The sequence below is a fragment of the Hyla sarda genome, chromosome 7, assembly GCF_029499605.1.
Source record: "Hyla sarda isolate aHylSar1 chromosome 7, aHylSar1.hap1, whole genome shotgun sequence".
In the NCBI taxonomy this organism is placed as follows: domain Eukaryota; kingdom Metazoa; phylum Chordata; class Amphibia; order Anura; family Hylidae; genus Hyla; species Hyla sarda.
Genome location: NC_079195.1, coordinates 42255838 through 42276926, shown reverse-complemented (window position 1 = coordinate 42276926; position 21089 = coordinate 42255838). Strand labels below are relative to the sequence as shown.

The 21089-nt window shown below is 43.1% G+C and overlaps 1 protein-coding gene across 1 annotated transcript; it reads left to right on the top strand.

The window, feature by feature from the left end:
- Positions 1-2639: 2639 nt before the first annotated feature.
- Positions 2640-19900, top strand: GOT1 (glutamic-oxaloacetic transaminase 1). Its single transcript, XM_056532474.1, has 9 exons — positions 2640-2903; positions 7302-7483; positions 12775-12898; positions 13307-13419; positions 14082-14186; positions 14736-14886; positions 15187-15352; positions 16756-16898; positions 17892-19900. Exons 1-9 carry the CDS (start codon positions 2786-2788, stop codon positions 18029-18031), a joined length of 1242 nt encoding a protein of 413 aa, XP_056388449.1. The 5' UTR covers positions 2640-2785; the 3' UTR covers positions 18032-19900.
- The last annotated feature ends 1189 nt before the right edge of the window (positions 19901-21089 follow it).

The window sequence follows — 21089 nt, the reverse complement described above, 5'->3', positions numbered from 1 at the left end:
GAATTGTAGTTCGGCAACATCTGAAGGACCAATGTTACAAAACTACAACTCCCAGCATGCCTGGACTGTCTGGGCATGCTGGGAGTTGTAGTTTTGCAACATCTGGAAGAGCACAGTTTGGAGACCACTGTACAGTGGTCTCCAAACTGCGGCCCTCCAGATGTTGCAAAACTACAATTCCCAGCATGCCCAGACAGCCAAAGGCTGTCTGGGCATGCTGGGAGTTGTAGTTTTTAAACTACCAGAAGCAGCAGTGAAGAGCTTCACTGCTGCCTCTGATGCAGATGCCGCCGCCTCCACTTACTCGCCGCCGCCAACCCGTGTTCCTCCAGCTGTTTGGTAAGTGCCGTGGTCTCCGCCGCAGCTCTCGGCGTCATCTTCCCCTGTTGTGCTCGGACTTCTAGCGACGGGCAGAGCAGGGGAAATGAACTATACCCCCCAGTCAGCTTATTCACTGTGATTGGTCCACAGGGACCAATCACAGTGATCGCTGACCAGGACCATCGACAGATGGTCCTGGGGGGTGTTGTAGAAGTTGTCCCCTGCTGGAAACAGCGGGGCTTCTGCCAGTTAACCCGTGCGATGCCACGCATCGCCGGGTTAACTGAATGCCGTTTATAAGCGCGGATCGCAGCAGATCTCCAGAATGATCTGCTGCGATCCGCATTTAAATGAAAAAGCCGGTGGTACATGCGGCTACATCACGCTGCCACCGGCTTCTATATACAGTACACGGTCATAATTCATAATCCCCGCCGGGAGACGGGAGGTCTGATTTGTAGGTAGCTATTGACCAATCAGAGCTCCCCTCTCCCGGCGGCGGCGATTATGAATTATGACAGCTGTATTATAGAAGCCGGTGACAGCGCAGTGTAGACGCATGTACCGCCGACTTTTACAGTTAATAAATGCGGATTGCAGCGGGTCTCTGGAGAATGACCCGGTGCGATCTGCACCTCAGCCCCTGGACTACAACTCCCATCATGGGCAGAGTCTGTCCATGATGGGAGTAGTAGTAGTTCTAAATATACCGCAGCCGGGGGATGTGCAAGTGCCATCCCTCAGCGTTGCAGTACTACAACTACTCCCATCATGGGACAGACTCTGTCCCATGATGGGAGTAGTAGTCCAAGGGCAGAGGGGCAGATCATTCTCCAGAGACCTGCTGCGATCCGCATTTATTAACTATAGAAGCCAGCGGTACATGCGGCTACACTGCACTACCCGCCAGCTCCTATATACAGTTCTTATAATTCATAATCCTCGCCGGGAGAGGGGAGCTCTGATTGGTTAATAGCTATCCACCAATCAGAGCTCCCCTCTCCCGGCGGCGGGTATTATGAATTATGACAGTGTATACAGGAGCCGGTGACAGCGCAGTGTACCACTTGTACCGCCAACTCTTACAGTTAATAAATGCGGATCGCAGCGGGTCTCTAGAGAACGACCCGGTGCGATCTGCACCTCAGCCCCTGGACTACAACTCCCATCATGGGCAGAGTCTGTCCCATGATGGGAGTAGCAGTCCTGTGCCAAAATAGACACTTTTGGTGCGTGTCCTCCGAGGTGGTGTATATTTGCGCAAGAAAATGCCGTTTATGCATTTTTTTGCGCAAAAAAACAAACAACGCAGTTAGTAAATTGATTCTACAGTAGAAAATGCTCTATTATAGAATTATCCATAGACAAGGGGATGAAAAGTTCTATCAAAATTTGCACAAAAAAAAATGCACAAAAACACTTGCGCTTTTTTTTGCGCAAAAAAATAGACACAAAATTGCTCTATATACATTGATAAATTCCCCCCTTTCTCCTTCTACCCCTTGTAAAAATTCAAAAATTGGGTCTACAAGAACATGCGAGTGTAAAAAATGAAGATTGTGAATTTTCTCCTTCACTTTGCTGCTTTTCCTGTGAAACACCTAAAGAGTTAACACACTTACTGAATGTCATTTTGAATACTTTGGGGGGTGCAGTTTTTATAATGGGGTCATTTATGGGGTATTTCTAATATGAAGACCCTTAAAATCCACTTCAAACCTGAACTGGTCCCTGAAAAATAGTGAGTTTGAAAATTTTGTGAAAAATGTTTACATTTACCACAAGTTACCACAAAAATTTACCACTATGTTAAAGTAGAATATGTCACGAAAAAACAATCTCGGAATCAGAATGATAACTAAAAGCATTCCAGAGTTATTAATGTTTAAAGTGACAGTGGTCAGATGTGCAAAAAAGGGCTTCGTACTAGAGGTGAAAATGGGCTGCGTCCTTAAGGGGTTAAAGAGACACATGTCAAATAAAATAAAATAAAATAAAAAAAAAGAGCCTGGTCAGTAATTTAAGGTAAAAAATGGGTCTGACCTTAAGGGGTTAAGGGGCCTCATTGTGGTAATAAAAGGACAAAAATAAGTAAGAAGTGACATAAGCATAGAAGTCTGCCACTTCTACACTCTCACTGTGCTATTTCTCTACAGTAAACTCGTTGCTATTGGATACCGGGTCCCTACGTACGACGTCCAATAGGAAGCTCCGTTTAACAAACTTTTTCCGCTTATCCAGCCAATAGCAGCCCGTCATAATGTTGTGTCTGTACATCCGGTCTGCGATTGGTTCGTTCTGACCTTTCACGGGGGAGTGACGTGCAGAGCTTCGATTGACAGGCGTTGTCAGTTTCTAGCTTTCTGATTGGCTGCCCTTGTCTCCGCCCTCTATATTTAGCCGGTGAAGGTGAAGGTGAAGGCTGCAGTGTGCGCTCCCCTGGTGACTGGACACGGTTGTCGCTATGGCTTCTGCTTCTATCTTCGCGTCTGTTCCCCAGGCTCCCCCGGTGGCCGTGTTCAAGCTCACAGCGGATTTCCGTGCGGACAGCGACCCCCGCAAGGTCAACCTGGGAGTGGGAGGTGAGGCCCGGGCAGCCGTTGAATGACAAGGCATGCTGAGACTTGTAGTGCTACTGGATGGGTAATGAGACAGCTGTCTACAACCTGCCCTGTGCTCAGCATTTTATGCTAATCCAGCGATTCCCAACCAGGGTGCCTCCAGCTGTTGCAACGCTTCAACTCCTAGCATGCCCAGAGAGCCGAAGGCTCTCTGGGCATGCTGGGAGTTGAAGTGTTGCAACAGCTGGAGGCACCCTGGTTGGGAAACCCTGTTAATCACTTAAAGGGAATGTCTGTTTATTATGCTGTGACCAACAGCTGTGACCCCCAGTCATGACCTTATTGCAGAGGGGCTGGTCTATAGAAAGGGGATGATCTCTATTTAAAAGAAGCATTCAAGGGTTACAAACTTGGCCTAAAGTGCAGTGATCAAACACTCCACCCTCTCTACAAAGCCAGCATATTCATGGGAAAGTAGGCTGCATTACAGAACCATGTCTGTGATTGATTTAGGTCCAAAATGAAGCCTAACCCCCGCCTGCCACTTCAGCTTAAACAGGTAAGCACAAGGCGTACATAAGATCCTCTCCATCAGTGTTTCAGAACAACAACTCCCAGCATGTCTGCATAGCTGATTGCTGTCAAGGCTTGCTGGGAGTTGTAGTTCTGCAACTGCTGGAGGAACCATTAATGCTTATGAAGAAATATAAAATCCCAATCCCTTCCCCAATATCGCGCCACACCCCTACCCTTCAATTCCCCGGTTGAACTTGGACGTATGTCTCTTTTGAACCGTACTAACTATGTAACTATGTAGGAAACCCTGCTCTACATTGTCTAATTGTAGTGTATGCTACATGATATAAGTAAAAAAAAAAAAAAAAAACTAAGTTTACCATGTGCTTCTTTTAAAGGATAAGTATCATTAAAAATGTATCTCCTATCCGAAAGATGGGGGATAAGTTTTAGATTGTGGGGGGGGGGGGGTCAGAGTGCTGGGGCCCCCCACAATCTCCTGTTTGGAGCCCTGGGTCTCCAGCACAGGAGCATGTGATGACCCCTGCCCGAAGTGGGAGCTGCCACGCCCCCTCCATACTGCTCTATGGGAGAGCCGTGGGCCCCCAGCACTCGGACCCCCTGCAATCTAAAACGTAAAGGGGTACTCCGGTGGAAAACATTTTTATTTATTTATTTTTTTATTTAATCAACTGGTGCCAGAAAGTTAACCAGATTTGTAAATTACTTCTATTACAAAAATCTTTACCCTTCCAGTACTGTTTAGCGGCTGTATGCTACAGAGGAAATTCTTTTCGTTTTGAATTTCTTTTTTGTCTTGTCCACAGTGCTCTCTGCTGACACCTGATGCCTGTATAAGGAACTGTCCAGAACAGGAGGAAATCCCCCATAGCAAACCTATACTGCTCTGGACAGTTCCTGATACGAGCATCAGGTGTCAGCAGAGAGCACTGTGGACAAGACAAAAATATTCAAAAAGAAAAGAATTTCCTCTGTAGCATACAGCTGCTAATAAGTACTGGAAGGGTAAATATTTTTTAATACAAGTAAGTAACAAATCTGTCTAACTTTCTGGCACCAGTTGATTTAAAAAAACAATTTTTTTTTTCCAATGGAGTACCCCTTTAACCCCTATCCTTCAGATGGGGTATACGTTTTTAATCATGATACTTATCCTTTAATGTCACGCTCTTCCTGTGTCACGTTATCACTGGAAACGAACATGAGTAGTATGGTCCTCAAACTATGGGACAGGCTGATGGGCAGAGGAGGAGGCCAAACCCCTCCACCCCTGGTCACCTGTGACACAACTGTGACCTGAGTTTTCGGAGGTTGTGTGATGCCTTCAAGAACAGGCGTTCTAATATTGCACAACTTTATACAGTCTGGCGCCAGATGCTCCTAATTATATTGTGCAACCTTTTTCTTGGCTCTGGCTACATTATACTGTATCCTGATCCTGAGCTGCATTAATAGATTTCAGCTCTGAAGACTGCACAACTATCTGGATTCTATGACCGCTCATTTGGGGGAGATTTATCAAAACCTGTCCAGAGGAAAAGTTAGTCTCCCATAGCGACCAATCAGATCGCTTCTTTCATTTTTGAAAATCTCTGTGAAAAATGAAAGTAAAGATCTGATTGGTTGCTATAGGCACCTCAGCAACTTTTCCTCTGGACAAGTTTTGATAAATCTCCCCCCTATGTCCATACCGGTTTTGCTATGGTGTTTCGCTTTCTGTAATATTAGAAACCTAGTAAAAGCCCTGCAGACTCACACACTGCAGACTCACACACTGCAGACTCACACACTGCAGACTCACACACTGCAGACTCACACACTGCAGACTCACACACTGCAGACTCACACACTGCAGACTCACACACTGCTCCACTGCGGATTTCCAGTGCAGAATCTGCAAAGTACCATGTAAGAGAACTTTCAGCGCTTTCGCATGATTTACAATCCTGTATTGTACTCTAATCTGTGTGAGAACATGGCTTTATGAGAACTCAGGATCAGTACAGGATAAGTAATGTAATGTATGTACACAGTGACCTCACCAGCAGAATAGTGAGTGCAGCTCTGGAGTATAATACAGGATATTACTCGGGATCAGTACAGGATAAGTAATGTAATGTATGTACACAGTGACCCCACCAGCAGAATAGTGAGTACAGCTCTGGAGAATAATACAGGATATAATTCAGGATCAGTACAGTATAAGTAATGTAATGTATGTACACAGTGACCTCACCAGCAGAATAGTGAGTGCAGCTCTGGAGTATAATACAGGATATAACTCAGGAGCAGTACAGGATAAGTAATGTAATGTATGTACACAGTGACTCCACCAGCAGAATAGTGAGTACAGCTCTGGAGTATAATACAGGATATAATTCAGGAGCAGTAGAGGATAAGTAATGTAATGTATGTACACAGTGACCTCACCAGCAGAATAGTGAGTGCAGCTCTGGAGTATAATACAGGATATAACTCAGGATCAGTACAGGATAAGTAATGTAATGTATGTACACAGTGACCTCACCAGCAGAATAGTGAGTACAGCTCTGGAGTATAATACAGGATATAACTCAGGATCAGTACAGGATAAGTAATGTAATGTATGTACACAGTGACCTCACCAGCAGAATAGTAAGTACAGCTCTGGAGTATAATACAGGATATAACTCAGGATCAGTACAGGATAAGTGATGTATTTTTAAAGTAACGTTTATGTAACTATTAGATCTGTGTGATGACTCTCTAGCTGTGTCCTGGTGAGTAGATTTTGGGAGCAGGAGGGTCTCTCTAGGCCCCCAGAAATGATGCCACACTAGATCCCTCAGAATAAAAAGCCATTTTCGTAGTATGGCTCCACTCTGGCTAACAAGGTAGAGGAGTTCTTTGTTTCCTTATACATCCCTATACTTTATGCTATCCGTGCATATTGGGCTACATTACTATGGCCAGTGCTTGTGGCTTGTAGCTTATTGCTGGCTACAGTTCTGCTTTTTGTTTTCATTCAGGTCCTCTGTGTCCTTGTCTGGGGCAGAGATCACATGCCGTGTATGTGAGCCAGCAGCAGTCTATCCTGCATATAGAATAGTGCGGCTTCATCCTGCTCACAATGTCAGGAGGACTATAGGTCAAAGGTCTCCAATGGCATCTGGTTCATACAGATAGTCCTAGAATCACTGATCCCCCTTCTGCACCCAGTTTGCGTTCTTCACCTACATAACTTCCACTTCATTTCAGCCTCCAGAGCCATTATAGCTCACACTTGTACAGAGTTGGTTCTTACTCTGTGGATGATGATTTATAATGGCAGTCTTTGACCTGTGGTCCTTCAGCTGTTGCAAAACCACAGCTCCTATCATGCCGTGACAGCCTTTGGCTGTCACGGCATGATAGGAGTTGTGATTTTGCAAATATTAGCATATTTGCAATTGGGTTTGATTAAAGACACACCTGCTTTGTGTGTGTAGCTTTATTGCAGATGTTTCCATGGTTACAGACTACAAACAAATCTCTGTTGTCTGATCCTACAGTTGTGATGGGGCATACGAGCTATAGACACAAAAGGACAATTATAGCCCTGTAAGGAAGCTCATTGTGGTTTAATTATTTGGGTTCTGTATATGGAGATGGCAGTGCCTGTGAGCACCATGAGAGTAGCGGACTCTCTGCTGTATTTCAGAGCAGACTCATGATGTGTAGTTGTTGTTGTTGCATCTGTTGTGTAATGTGAATTGAAGGTTGCGATGTACCATTCTGTGTACTTTGGATCCTAGCCTTTAATAAAGCTGATCTTTGATCATTACAACTTGTTTTCTGGTTAGGTCATGGTTCTGAAGTGTTCCCTTAATACTCTATAACTGTGTGATGAATTTACCTCTGCAGCCTACCGGACCGATGACTCCCAGCCCTGGGTCCTGCCAGTTGTGAAAAAGGTGGAACAGAAGATTGCCAACGACAACACGTTAAACCATGAGTACCTGCCGATCCTCGGACTGCCCGAGTTTAGAGCCAGCGCTTCCAGGATTGCCCTCGGTGATGACAGTCCAGCCATTAAAGAGGATCGGGTATTTACAATAGTTTACTTCATGTATTACTGCCACATTGCATAGTGACCAGAATTAGAACTTCTTTCGTTTTATTACGTCTTAGTGGGGAGTTAGTCAACAAAGTCTGCCCTGTCTGTATAGTGATGGTGCAGCCCAGCTGTTTAGCCTCTTAGATGCCACAGTCAGTAGTAACTGTGGTACCTAAGAAGTTTGAGGGAGTGTTGTGGCTTTTTCTTTAAGCCACTGGCACTAATAGCTATCATTGTGGTCACTTGTTAAAATGTGCCTATTTGAAAAAAACATTTGACATGTCAAAAGTTTTGATCTGTCAGGCCCTGGGTGTTCAGACCCGCAAGCCCACAGTAGTACAGCAGCCAGCAATACAAACAGCCTGCAGTAGTACTACCAGCCCGCAGCAGCTGAGCAGACCATTCCTGGTTGCCCTGCACGGAGATGTGGATCTACTTCTGGGTGAGAGAATTTCAATTTCATTCCATATTCTTCTAGCTAAGTCAGGCTATTGTTTTGTAGGGTAGCAAGAAGTCATCTTCTAAATCCCACAATAAGGAAGCCGTTAGATCCTGTCTATATGTGCAGCCTGTATTGAAGTTATCATGGCCCAGGAGTCCTCTGCAACTGCTAGCAACCGAAGAGTAATGATCCGGGAGGAGAGAGATTCATCCCTGAAAGAACTAGGAATTGTCGGGAATGTGGGTGCTTCAGCCTCCTCTGTGGTCACCCCTGCTACTTCCAGTCCCCCTAGTGTTCAAGAAGAAAATCTTACTCTATATTCCTCCTCTCAAGAGCAAGAATAGTTTAAATCCAAATTGCTCTTTTCTCCAGATAATACTGATCAGTTCCTTTAAAGCAATCCGATTAACAGATAATCTTGAGGAGAGCAGAGAGACAGTCACTGCCGAAGACTCCCTATATGAAGGCTTAGGCCCCAAGAAGTCCTGTATGTTTAATTTGCATAAAAGTATCAAGCAAATAATTGATAAAGAATGGGAAAATCCTGGTAAATCTTTGCCCCCCCCCCCCCCCCCTAAACTCTTTAAAAGAAGTACCCCTTTGAGGAGTCAGTTACTAAGTCATGGGATAGAGCCCAGTTAATTGATGCCCGGTGGCTAAAATGATAAAAAGAAATCAGTCTTGCCTTTTGAGGATCTAGGAAACCTGTCTGATTCAATGGACAAAAAAGTTCTTTAACAAAAAAGACCTGGGAGGCAGCCACAGCTTCTATCAGAACCAATGTAGCTGCTACATGTCGCTTGCTCCCTAAGAGTCTGGGTTTCGCAATTACAATCCCATCTTGTTAACCAGACCCCTAGAGAAGGGATCTTAGAATCCTTACCTGTAATTTCCATGGAAATTGATTTTTTTTTTTTATTGCATTTTTTTTTTGGCAGACTCCTTGGAAGATTCTGTAAGATTGGGTGCCAGGGCAGCCAATTTATCGAATTCTTCTAGGAGAACCATATGGCTTAGGCAGTGGAAGCGTGATGTGGGCTCAAGGCAAATTATGTTCCATCCCTTGCATTGGACATCGCCTTTTTGGTCCAGTCTTAGACGAAGTACTTGAGAAGGCTTCTGATAGGAGGAAAGGATTTCCCACTCAGGGTCGTGTCCCTGATTCCTTTCGTAACAAAAAACAATCCAGAAAGCCTAATCAGAAGTTTCAGGACAATAGGAGATTTAAAGTCCCTAGTAAAGGTAGAGATTTCTTCTTCAATCCCAACAAAGTCTAGTTCCAAAGAACCCAAACAATGACTGCTTTCTTTCGGTGGCGGGGGGGGGGGGGGGTTTGGGGGAGACATCTGTCCAGGTTTGAGGGGGCCTTGGAGAAAATTTCTTATAGCCACCTTGAGATCGGGTCTCTTTCTCCTGACGGATTCTTTCCCACTGGGATAGTGAAAAATTCCCTGAAACAAGAGGCCATGATAACAGAAATAAAATCTCTCTTGCTCAAAAAAGTCATGGTTCCAGTCCCCCAGGGGAGGAGATTCTATTCCCCTCTCTTCTTAGTGTAAAAAAAAATAAAAAAATTTTCAGGGTTATAATAAATCTGAGAAAGTTAAACAACTTTGTCATACAAAAAACTCAGGATGTAGTCCCTAAAATCCACAATCCCTCTATTTCCAAATTGCATGATGGCCTCTGTAGATTTAGAAGACTCCTACTACCATATTCCCATCCACAACGCTCATAAAAAATGTGGCGGTGTTTATGGAGGGAGCATGGGTCCATTTACAGTACAAAGCCCTTCCCTTTGGATTCTCTCAAGCCCCAAGGGTATTCACCAAACTGATGTCGGAGGTGGCAGCTTTCATAAGAACCCAAAACATCCTGTTCCATATCTGGACGATTTACTGATTGTATCAGACTCCTCAGAGACCCTTCATTTGCATATTCAAGTAGTTTGCTCCATACTGAAAGATCTAGGTTGGAATCTGAATTAAAAAAAGTCAAGCTTAACGCCCTCCAGGCTGCATTTTCTTGGGCATCCTTCTGGATTCAATGTCTCAGCTTTCCCTTCTGCCTCTAGCCAAACAGATCCTCATCAAGGACAGAGTAGAAATTATTTTCCGGTCTAACTTATGCACCTTCAGGGAAGAGATGTCAGTACTAGGTCTGATGACTTCTTGTATTGTGGCAGTGAAATGGGCTCAGTACAGATCCAGGATATTGCAGACAGATATCCTTCAGAAGTGGGATGGCAATCCCTCATCACTAAACCAAAAATGTTCCCTTTCGTCAAAAGCAAGGGTCTCCTTGATATGATGGATGAACCCCAACAACTTATCTCAAGGGGCAGATGGTCTCCTCTGATGCAACAGTCTACGTCAAATTACAAAGAGCGCTATGCTGTGTTTCGGCAATATCTTTGCTTATTCCTCAAATCCAAGGGAAGGATGTGCTGATATATTCAGACATTACCACCGCTGTAGCTTACTTAAACGGGGGGGACAACAAGATCAGGCTCCCTGTTAACTCTCCTTTCAGATTTTTTCCTTAGTAGTAGCCAAGCTGGCATCTCTCTGCGGTTCACCTGAGGGGAAGACAACAAGGTGGTAGATTTCCTGAGCAGAGTTCATGTTGAGTCCGAATGGTGTCTAGATAATTGCAATGACAGAGAAAAGGTTTGGAAAATGCTCTATAGATCTTTTTGCTTCCAGAAACTGGAAGATTCACCGGTTCTATTCTCTCAACCCACTGGATTATCCCACAGCAGTAGACACTCTTCCCCAGTCCTGAGAGAAGGAAAGAGGGTACTCTTTTCCCACCTCTTCACCTTATTCCTCACGTCTTGAAAAGATGAGACTGGACAGAGCCTTAATACTATTGATAGCGCCCTTCTGGCCTTGAAGGCCCTGGTTTACCTTGCTAAGGACAATGTCAGTCTCGCAACCATGGGTTCTTCCAGACAGGGAGGATCTACTGTACCAGGGACCAGTTCATCATCCTCAGTCGGCTCGCCTTCATCCAACAGCCTGGATGCTGAGAGGACAATTCTAAAAGCTAGAGGCCTATCTGACCAAGTAATAAACAACTTACTTGCAAGTAGGAAAGACATAATATCCTCCATATACCTAAGAATATGGAGAGCCACCTTAGGGTAGTGGGACCTGCAGCCGATCCATTGGGAGATCCTAATATCCCTCAAATCCTTCATTTCCTCAAGATAGGCCTGGATAGGAAGCTAAGTCCTAGTACCCTTAAAGTACAAATCTCAGCATTTTTTATTTTAATTTTTTTAACTGCAAGTTAGCAGTTAATATCTTAGTTAAATGTTTTATTTCTGGGGCTACAAGATTAAATCCTATAACAAGACCTACTGTTCCCCCTTGGGACATGAATCTGGTGTTAGATGTCTTATCAGGACCACCGTTTGAACCTCTGGATTCAATTTCCATAAAGTTGCTCACCCTCAAGATGTGCTTCCTCCTGGCAATAATAATGGCTAGGAGGGTAGGAGAATTACAAGCGTTCTCTGCCTTTCCTCCTTATACCAAGATATTAGATGACAAGTAGTAATGAGAACTTTACCATCTTTTCTGCCGAAAGTGGTCTCAGTTTCATAAATCTCTGACGATTATTCTTCCCTCCTTTTTGTGATGAGCCGAGACATGAAGGTGAAATCAAGTTCCATAACCTTGAGATCAGAAGATGCCTTATAAAGTATCTGGACTCTACTAAGGACTTTTGTTCTACAGAAGATCTTTTAGTCCAAGACTGCTTCTAAACCGTCTATTACGGTAGATGATGGATCAGGGCATCAATTACTTTAGCCCAGTGGTCTTCAACCTGCGGACCTCCAGATGTTGCAAAACTACAACTCCCAGCAAGCCCGGACAGCCAACGGCTGTCCGGGCATGCTGGGAGTTGTAGTTTTGCAACATCTGGAGGTCCGCAGGTTGAAGACCACTGCTTTAGCCCATACTACAAAGAATCAGGATCCACCTTCCCTTTTTTATTTCTTTTTTTTTCAGCTCACTCTACCAGAGCGGTGGCTTCTTCCTGGGCAGAGAAGGCTGAAGCCTCTTTGGACCAGATCTGTAGGGCAGCTACATGGTCCTCAAAACATAGTTTTTTTTTAAAACACTATAGGTCGCAATTAAATCCTTTCCTTTTGGACGTAAAGTCCTTCAGGCGATAGTCCCATCCTGATTGGTTGTTATTCTAAGTCTCCAGGGGTGCTGTAATGAGCGAATGAAAAACAGATTACCCTGTAAGTAATTGATCTTTTACTGGAACACTAATGGATAAATATAGACGACATCATAGGAAATGTATAAATGGTTTTACCACTGTCTATAGGTAGCTGAGATAATACTCCAGCCTGTCTCATAGACTCTGTATTGTTGTTGTATACTGTGGACTTTGATTTAAATAATGTCTTATGTCCATAGCCAGTTCAAAGTGAGACATAGTCAATAGTAATAACCCGTATTGATTTTAGCCAAATTTTAAATATGACAAAACTGGTTCCTTTCAGATAAAATCCACGCATCTGACATATCCATGCCATCAGTTTTGTGGTCCTGGGAGTAAAGGGGCTGCAATGCAGGTCCCTTCTGAGCAGTGGGGGAGCAGCACACCTCCATTCACTTGAATTGGGCTCTGCTGTAGTTTCTAGCAAAAAACGTGGAAAAAGTCATGGCGTAGTGCTGCGGCCTGTTCATTTTCAGGATCGGAGGATGTCCCAGCAGTCAGACCCCCAAGGATCATTAAGTGATGGCATATCCTTCAGTTTTAATCAGGGCACAACAATTGTTTATATGATTACTTATCTTATTTTATTTATACAGGTAGGTGGTGTCCAGTCACTTGGTGGTACCGGGGCACTGCGCATTGGAGCAGAGTTCTTAAGACGCTGGTACAATGGAACCAATAACACTACAACCCCCATCTACATTTCTGCTCCTTCCTGGGGTGAGATTGTGTTATATTTGTGCACGTATTGCTAATGTACGTACCAGAGCTCAGATATGTTGTCAAATAATTCAGAATAACTTAATCTTTAAAAAAAAATGTTTTTAATTTTTTTTATGTACTGATGAAAGAAATTATTTTTCTAGAAATTCTGTGACAAGCGTATTTCATTGCAGTACAAACAGTTGAAAAGCACTAAGGGTGTATGGTAGAATTGTTTGGGAGCAGGATGACCTCTTCTGTGTGTGCAGTGTATGGGAGACATCATAGGCCCCTGTCATATATGTCCGTCATCCGGTGGCGTTTCCCTGTGCGTTTCTCCTCCACTACTCCAGTCCTGCATTACAACCCCAAGACACATTATTCTGTTTGCAGTAAACAGTATCTTTTTTTCATTTTTGGGTACAGAGAACCACAACGCCGTATTTATTGACGCTGGCTTCAAAGACATCAGAAGTTACCGTTACTGGGATGCTGCTAATCGTGGGCTTGACCTTAAGGGATTCCTAGAAGACTTAGAGGTGAGTCTCGCTGTAATTTTTTTTATGTTTTATATGATGAATTTAGATTTAAAGAGGTTTCTTGTCCCAGGGCTTAGATGTGTTCCTATTTCTACAGGCTTTTTCCCGCAGGGAACAGATATCATCAATGGATATTCCAGGGGGGGGGGGGGGTCGCAACATAAGGGGGAAAAGATAACACTGATGCTTACCAACCTCAGTTCCTGCTGTGGTGTCTTCCATTCCCCTGCAGCTTATGCTACTTACTTTTTGAGATGCAGTAGCGGCCCGCTTAGGCTACCACTGAGGCTGGATATCTGTGCAGTCAATGACAGGCTGAGTGGGCCGTCTCTGCTGTGAGAACTTTGTCTCGTAAAGTAGGAAGGGGACTGGGGCAAAAATGCCAAATTCGCTGCATACCATTATTATGGGCAAAAACCGCAGTGGTCGGATGTCTGTTTGTCTTGTCTGATCCCTCCCTTCTCCTGACATACGCTAAACGATCATTGGCATTTTCACACAGTGCTTACTGAATACAGATTTCCCAATTTTTAAGGCAACTGTCCTTAGCAATTTATGGTAATATTTAAGGTTGGTATGGTGTATGAATGTGCTAGAAATGGATTACACATGGTTAAGCTGGCTCATACAAATGTCTGTAATGTAATGCATTTGCCTTCCAGAATGCTCCAGAGCACTCCATCTTCGTTCTGCATGCCTGTGCTCACAATCCCACTGGAACAGACCCCAACCAAGAGGAGTGGAAGCAGATCTCTGAGGTCATGAAGGTATGCCAGGAGGAGACTCGTCTGTTTATTGTAGAACCGTTATGTCATTCGTCCTGGGCTCTCGGTTCTCTTTTTATACATGTGTGATGCTGATCTCTTATAGCAAGAAGGAGCATCTGAATTAAAATGGCTGAACAGCGCAAATTAAAACGGTGTAATTCAAAGTTTTGCCTCCATTGTTGGGATACGTCTGTTTTTGTGTTTTTAAGGAGCAGTTACTTACCTGTCGAATCCTGTGCTGATCCTCCATTCAGGCTTCTATTGGCATCCCAGTCTTCGCTGAAGTGGTGGCCCTGTAGCTACATCTGCTTTGGGCTGTTCTTTGGGCATCATGGCTCCCATCGTGTGATGATGACCAAGGAACAGGCCCGGGCCGCAGAAATCATGTGATGACTGCTCTATAAGGAAGACTGGGGTGCCACCAAGAGCATGAACAGGGGATGAACTGGAATGGCTGGCTTATTTAAAAGCATTTGGGTCTGATATTGATTGAACGTCCATACTAACCACCTCGGTCCTCTGCCTTTTTTTTTTTTTTTTTTTGTTCAGAGGCGCTTCCTCTTCCCATTCTTCGACTCTGCCTATCAAGGATTTGCTTCTGGAAATTTAGACAAGGACGCCTGGTCTGTACGATACTTTGTGTCTCAGGGATTTGAGCTTTTCTGTGCTCAGTCTTTCTCCAAGAATTTTGGCTTATACAGTGAGTACTCGGCCCATTTGCTAATATAACATGTCCTAAAACACTTGGCTGCCTAGATTCCCACCAGTCCAGAGAGCGGGGTGGTTTAAGAACTTAGTACTTTCCTTCGTTGATAGTTACAGTGAACTGTCTACCCCACCCTTCACTTAATAAACATCTAGCATGTTTGCCACAACCACCATAATTATTTGAGACCACTTGGCCCTGTTATCTGTTCAGGTTTGAGTGCGGTCTCCGGCCTTTCCTCCATTTACCCTTTTGAAGTAGTTACATTGTAATATATGGTTTTCTTTCTCTTAGATGAAAGAGTTGGTAACTTGACTGTTGTGGGCAAAGACAGTGACAATGTAGAACGTGTCCTGTCTCAGATGGAAAAGATTGTACGTACAACCTGGTCAAACCCTCCTTCACAAGGCGCTCGCATTGTTGCAACCACCCTGACCACACCTGAACTTTTTGGTGAATGGTAAGAAAAAAAAAATTAAGCTAAAAGTATCCATACACCTTTTATTAGTGTTAAAGGGGAAGTCTGTGGAACTGAACTTCAGACACTTCTCCCCTATCCTTAGGATAGGGAAGAAGTGTCTGATCCTGGGGGGGGGGGTCCAACCGCTGGGGCTCTGGTCTTTTAAGAGGCCCCACCGGCTTCCACCACCTTGGACGAGTGCATATGGTGGCCCATTTAGCCAATCACTGGCTGCAACGGGACATCTCTGCGCCTTGGCCGGTTACCGTCTGAGCAGGCAGTCAATTTTGCTTGTCCAGGAATGTGGGGGCTGGTGCGTGCCAAGGACAGGTAAGTAGAAGGGTCTTTTTCATGGTCTCATTTTTGTAATGGCCATACCTATTTAATTGGATCACTGACCCCCCTCATTAGCTCTTAGGCAGGGTTCACACTGCATAAAATGTTTCACATATTTTATGTGCTGATTTGGCGCGAAAATGTAGCCTTAAAGGGGTACTCCCATGGAAAACTAAAATTTTTTATTTTTTTTTTAAATCAACTGGTGCCATAAAGTTAAACAGATTTGTAAATTCTATAAAAAAAATCTTAATCCTTCCAATACATTTTAGGGGCTGTATACTACAGAGGAAATGCTTTTCTTTTCGTATTTCTCTGATATCATGACCTCTGCTGTCCATTTTAGGAACTGTCCAGAGCAGCATATGTTTGTTATGGGGCTTTTTTTTCTGCTCTCGACAGTTCCAAAAAATGGACAGCAGAGGTCAGCAGAGAACACTGTGGTCATGACATCAGAGAAATCCAAAAAGAAAAGCATTTCTTCTGTAGTATAGAGCCCCTAAAAAGTACTGGAAGGATTAAGATTTTTTAATAGAAGTAATTTACAAATCTGTTTTAACTTTCTGGCATCAGTCTTTAATCTGTAAAATTGCAGCCGCAAAATTAAAACGTGCTTTCATTTTTGTAGGCTATCCACAAGTAAAATACATTGCGACTAGAGATGAGCGAACTTACAGTAAATTTGATTCATCACGAACTTCTCGGCTCGGCAGTTGCTGACTTATCCTGCATAAATTAGTTCAGCTTTCAGGTGCTCCGCTGGGCTGGAAAAGGTGGATACATTCCTAGGAAAGAGTCTCCTAGGACTGTATCCACCTTTTCCAGCCCACGGGAGCACCTGAAAGCTGAACTAATTTATGCAGGATAAGTCATCAACTGCCGAGCCGAGAAGTTCGTGATGAATCAAATTTACTGTAAGGTCGCTCATCTCTAATTGCGACTGATAACTTTACGATGTGTGAACCCAGCCTTACAGTTGTGAGGTTTGTTATAGCCCTTTTTATGTATAGAAGTTCTGGCAGCTTACAGGTAACCTGCATATAAACTTTCTCTTTGTCCTCTGATAGGAGGGACAATGTTAAGACTATGGCAGAGCGAGTCCTTCTAATGAGAGCAGAACTGAAATCCAGACTGGAGGCTCTTAAGACACCTGGAACATGGAAGCACATTGTGGAGCAGATAGGAATGTTCAGCTTTACTGGCCTCAATCGTAAGTAAAGACTTATGTATGCGTTGGTTTTATAAGGATGTAATAAACTTAATAAATCTTAATAAATCATTCAAGGTCTGGGATTTAGACCTGGTTGAAATATTATGTGAGTCTTCTGGATGCTAAAGAGCTAATTTTACCCAGAAGAAACCTAAGTACACATGTCCTCCTAAGTAATATGGCCCTTGTGTTAAAGTGTACCTCTCATATTACACACAACAATAATGCTTCTATAGGTTACTAAATCATGCAGATTCTTTACATGTCTTTGTGTCTAGTTTTTATTTGGCTCACATATCACTATTTTGCTGCTCACTCATTCTGACATCTACTGCTCAGAAAGGGGTGTATCCGAGGCAAGCAGCAAACCTGCCCTCAACATGCATTCACTTCCTCCCAGAGTCTACTGTGCTGTGCTAGGTCTCTTTATCCAATCAATGCAGGCTGCTCTGTAACCCCTTCCTCTCAACCCCAACCTAATAGGACAGGAGTGAGCACAGAGGAGTGCTAGTCCTGCCCTCACTTACTAGACTTTGTCCCAGCCTGTGCTTCAGCTGGAACAAGCTGTGCTTTTTATTTTTATTTTTTTAAAGCCATAGTTTCTATACAAAGATACATTTTTATGAATTATACTAGACAGGTTAATGTTTTGCTAAGCTGTAGAACAGTTTTTATATTTGACAGTGGCCATTTTAATAAGAATGTGTCATCATAAAACAACCTATTGTTTAAAATGTACCTTAATGTTCAATGTGATCAATGGGGGCCCAGCTTCTGAGACCCCCACTGATTTCTAGAACATGTGAGACTTTTCTTTATTCTGTGCACTAGTCTTTCCTCTGAGGCAAGAAAACAACAAAAAACCTACTGAATCATTAAAAGGGCATATTCGTTGACCTTATGGATCAGGGGCTGTTTATACTGTTTTTCCATAACACAGATACTAGTATTGCTGAAAACATTTTTTTCTTTTTGTTGCTTGTTTTTCTGCAGCAAAGCAAGTCGAGTACCTCATCAAAGAGAAGCATATTTATCTGATGGCGAGTGGACGCATAAACATGTGCGGACTGACCACTAAGAACCTGGACTATGTTGCTCAGTCTATCTTTGAAGCCGTCACAAAGATCCAGTAAACAGAAGCCCCAAAGCTGCAGTGATTGGTGTCCTTAGAATTATCCTGTGTAACATCAGGGCCTTTAAATGTGTTATTTAAATTTTTTTTTTGCTTTTTCAAGGCTTTAAATTGAACAAAATGAAAACGGGGAGAAACTTGTTACGTATATGCAACGTGATGGTCTGTCTGACTACAACGGGCAAGGATCTCTACATCAGGGAGACATAAGAAAATCCTATACTTGAGTCGCGTATTGTTCAAACCAAATAGAAAGCACTTAGGCAGATATTCTTTGTCATCTTTCCCTAAGTATCTATTCACATTAACAGTATCCTGCATATTTGATGTTGCAGAGTTTTGTGTAAACTAAATGACTAAACAGTTTCAAATTTGCGCATCACTATGCACAGGATGCTGTATGTGTGAATAGACACGAAGGCAGCATTTTCCACCCTGGATGCCTACAGCTGTTGCAAAACTTCAACTCCCAGCATGCCCGGCTAGCCAAAAATCCCTATTCTCGGTCATTGGCAGCTAGTGCATGTGGCGTGTTCTACAGATAAAAGTGCTATGTAGCCCAAGCCTATGGTCTGGCGGGTGACTGCATTCTGTGGTTTTGCACTATAGAGTTGTGTACCTTGCACAGCATGCAGGGAGAGGTAAGAGTACTAGAATCTGTATACACGGTCAATCATAGCAGCCACTATATGGTGTCTATTAAATCAGTTAAATTTTTTGTATTTAAAATAGTCAGTACTCTAAGGCAGTGTTTCCCAACCCTTCTGCCTCCTGCTCTGATGCAAAGCTACAACTCCCAGCATGCCCGGACAGCCGAAGGCTGTCCGGGCATGCTGGGAGTTGTAGCTTTGCAACAGTTGGAGGCACAGTTGTTGGAAAACAATGCTCTAAGGCAGGGTTGCTCAAGCATGGTCCTTAAGACCCCTAAAAGGTGATGGTTTCTGGATTTCCTTAGTCTTTCACAGGTGATATATTTATGGTCAGTGCATCAGGCATAATTAGTTATATCACCTATGAAAGACTAAGGAAATCCAGAAAACATCACCTGTTTGGGTGGGTGGGGGAATCTTGAGGACCGCGCTTGAGATACAATGCCCTGAAGGTGTTTTCTAGCTTTATACAGACTCCTCAATAAAAGTGGGATGCCAGAGCAGTAAGAGACAAGCTCCGTTATGGAGATTGCAGGGGCCCCAGCGGTCGGACTCTACAGGATCCGGCACTACCCTGTGGATAGAGGCTACATTTTTCATAACTGGAGTATTGCCTGTTAAGGAGTTGTGCAGGATCAAAAAAACATGGCTGCTTTACTTCCAAAAAAAGCACCACAGCCATTTAGTTTCATGGAACTCGGCTGCAATACCACACACAGCCTGAGGATAGGTGTGGTGCTGTTTTCTTTAAAATAAAAAAATTCTACTTTCGGTTCTTTAATCCTGGATAACACTGTTAATTCTATTGTATTCTAAGTGGCGCACAGCAAATTGGGTCTTGCCTGGCAACCAGCTGGGATGATTAATATTATTTTACATGTGTCGGCTATCACATCATTATTTATAGTTTCTCTTACAAGCTGTAGGGACACAGTAAAGCCATGTTTAAAAAAAAAAACGGTCTAAAGAACAACTCTCACATCTGCCCTCCTGCAATTGTAATGTTGTAGTTAGCAAACATGTATGGTGACCTCCAACCAACTTGCCTTCATTGTTATCCTTATCCATTCTGCAGATGAGTATGTGTTATTGTGCATTGCTTGACCACAACCTTACATGGCCTGTAATATTGTGCAACCTGAAGAAGAAAACCTGAAAATTCCTGAGAAACTACATAGTAGCCATGTCTGAACTGATGCAATAAATCCCATTGTATGGTGCTTTGTGACTGATCAATCAAAAACTGAGTGATTCCTTTTTACCTGGGTACTTTAAGGTCTAAGTCCAGACAGAGTTGGTCTCTTGCCGATTCTGCACAGACCGGTGCAGAGAGATGCTGGTTGCGCTTGCTGGTACAGTTGCCAAGGCAACCCTGCAATGCCCAGCGAGTTCTGTACAGGAGCCCTTTTCTGACGAAGGGGACTCATGCACAGAACTTGCTTGGCATATGGTTGCCTTGGTAACTGTATGGGCCGGTGTGACCTGAGTCTCAACCAGGGGTGTGGAAATTTTATAAAAAAAAAACTACTTGTCCACGGGACTAAAATAGAGCAAAATCTACTTGTCCCTCATGACGATCCACTTGTCTTGGCCAATTTTCACTTTTACGCTCTAATTTTTTCCTCCTCGCCCTATAATAGCCATAACTACCTATAATAATGATACCTTTTAATTTTTCAATAACCTATTCTCTGAACCAAAAAAAAAAATATATATATAGCAGATTTGGTGGTTTTTCTTTTCTGCGCCATTTACCTTGTGGTTGAGATGACATGTTAGTTTTATACTTTAGGCGCCTGATTACAGCGATACCAGATTTGTATCGTTTACGTCATGTTTTACTAATTCTGAACTTTTTCAAATTTTTTTAATTGCCATTTTTTAACCCCTGTAGCTTTATTTTTTTTTTCGCATACCAGGCTGTATGAAGGCTAATTTTTTGCGCCATAATCTGCTTTTGTATCGGTACCATTTTGGTATTGATCTGACTTTTTAATCGCTTTTTTTATTTTTTTTCTGGGATATAAAAATTGCAAATCTGTGGTTTGGTATTTTTTATTTTTTTAACATTTACCGTACGGGAAACATAATGTTATATATATAAATTTTTTTTTTTTTTAACTAGTTTTTAATTAAAGATTTTCACATAAACAGAAAGATAGTAAAACACAATCAAAGCATAATCTGGGACAACGCCCAGTACAATCACATCAGGGCAAATGACAAGCTAAGATAGAGACCAGAGGATTCAGAAACAGTTGTAGTCCAAAACAACTAGCCCCAACCTCAGATAAACCATAAAGACTGTAGTGAATGAACATAGTTTTATAGCCAAATATTCAAAGAGAGAACTAAAACTCTACAACACGAAGACAAAGAGAGAAGACAAAAAAGAGACAAGGACAACAG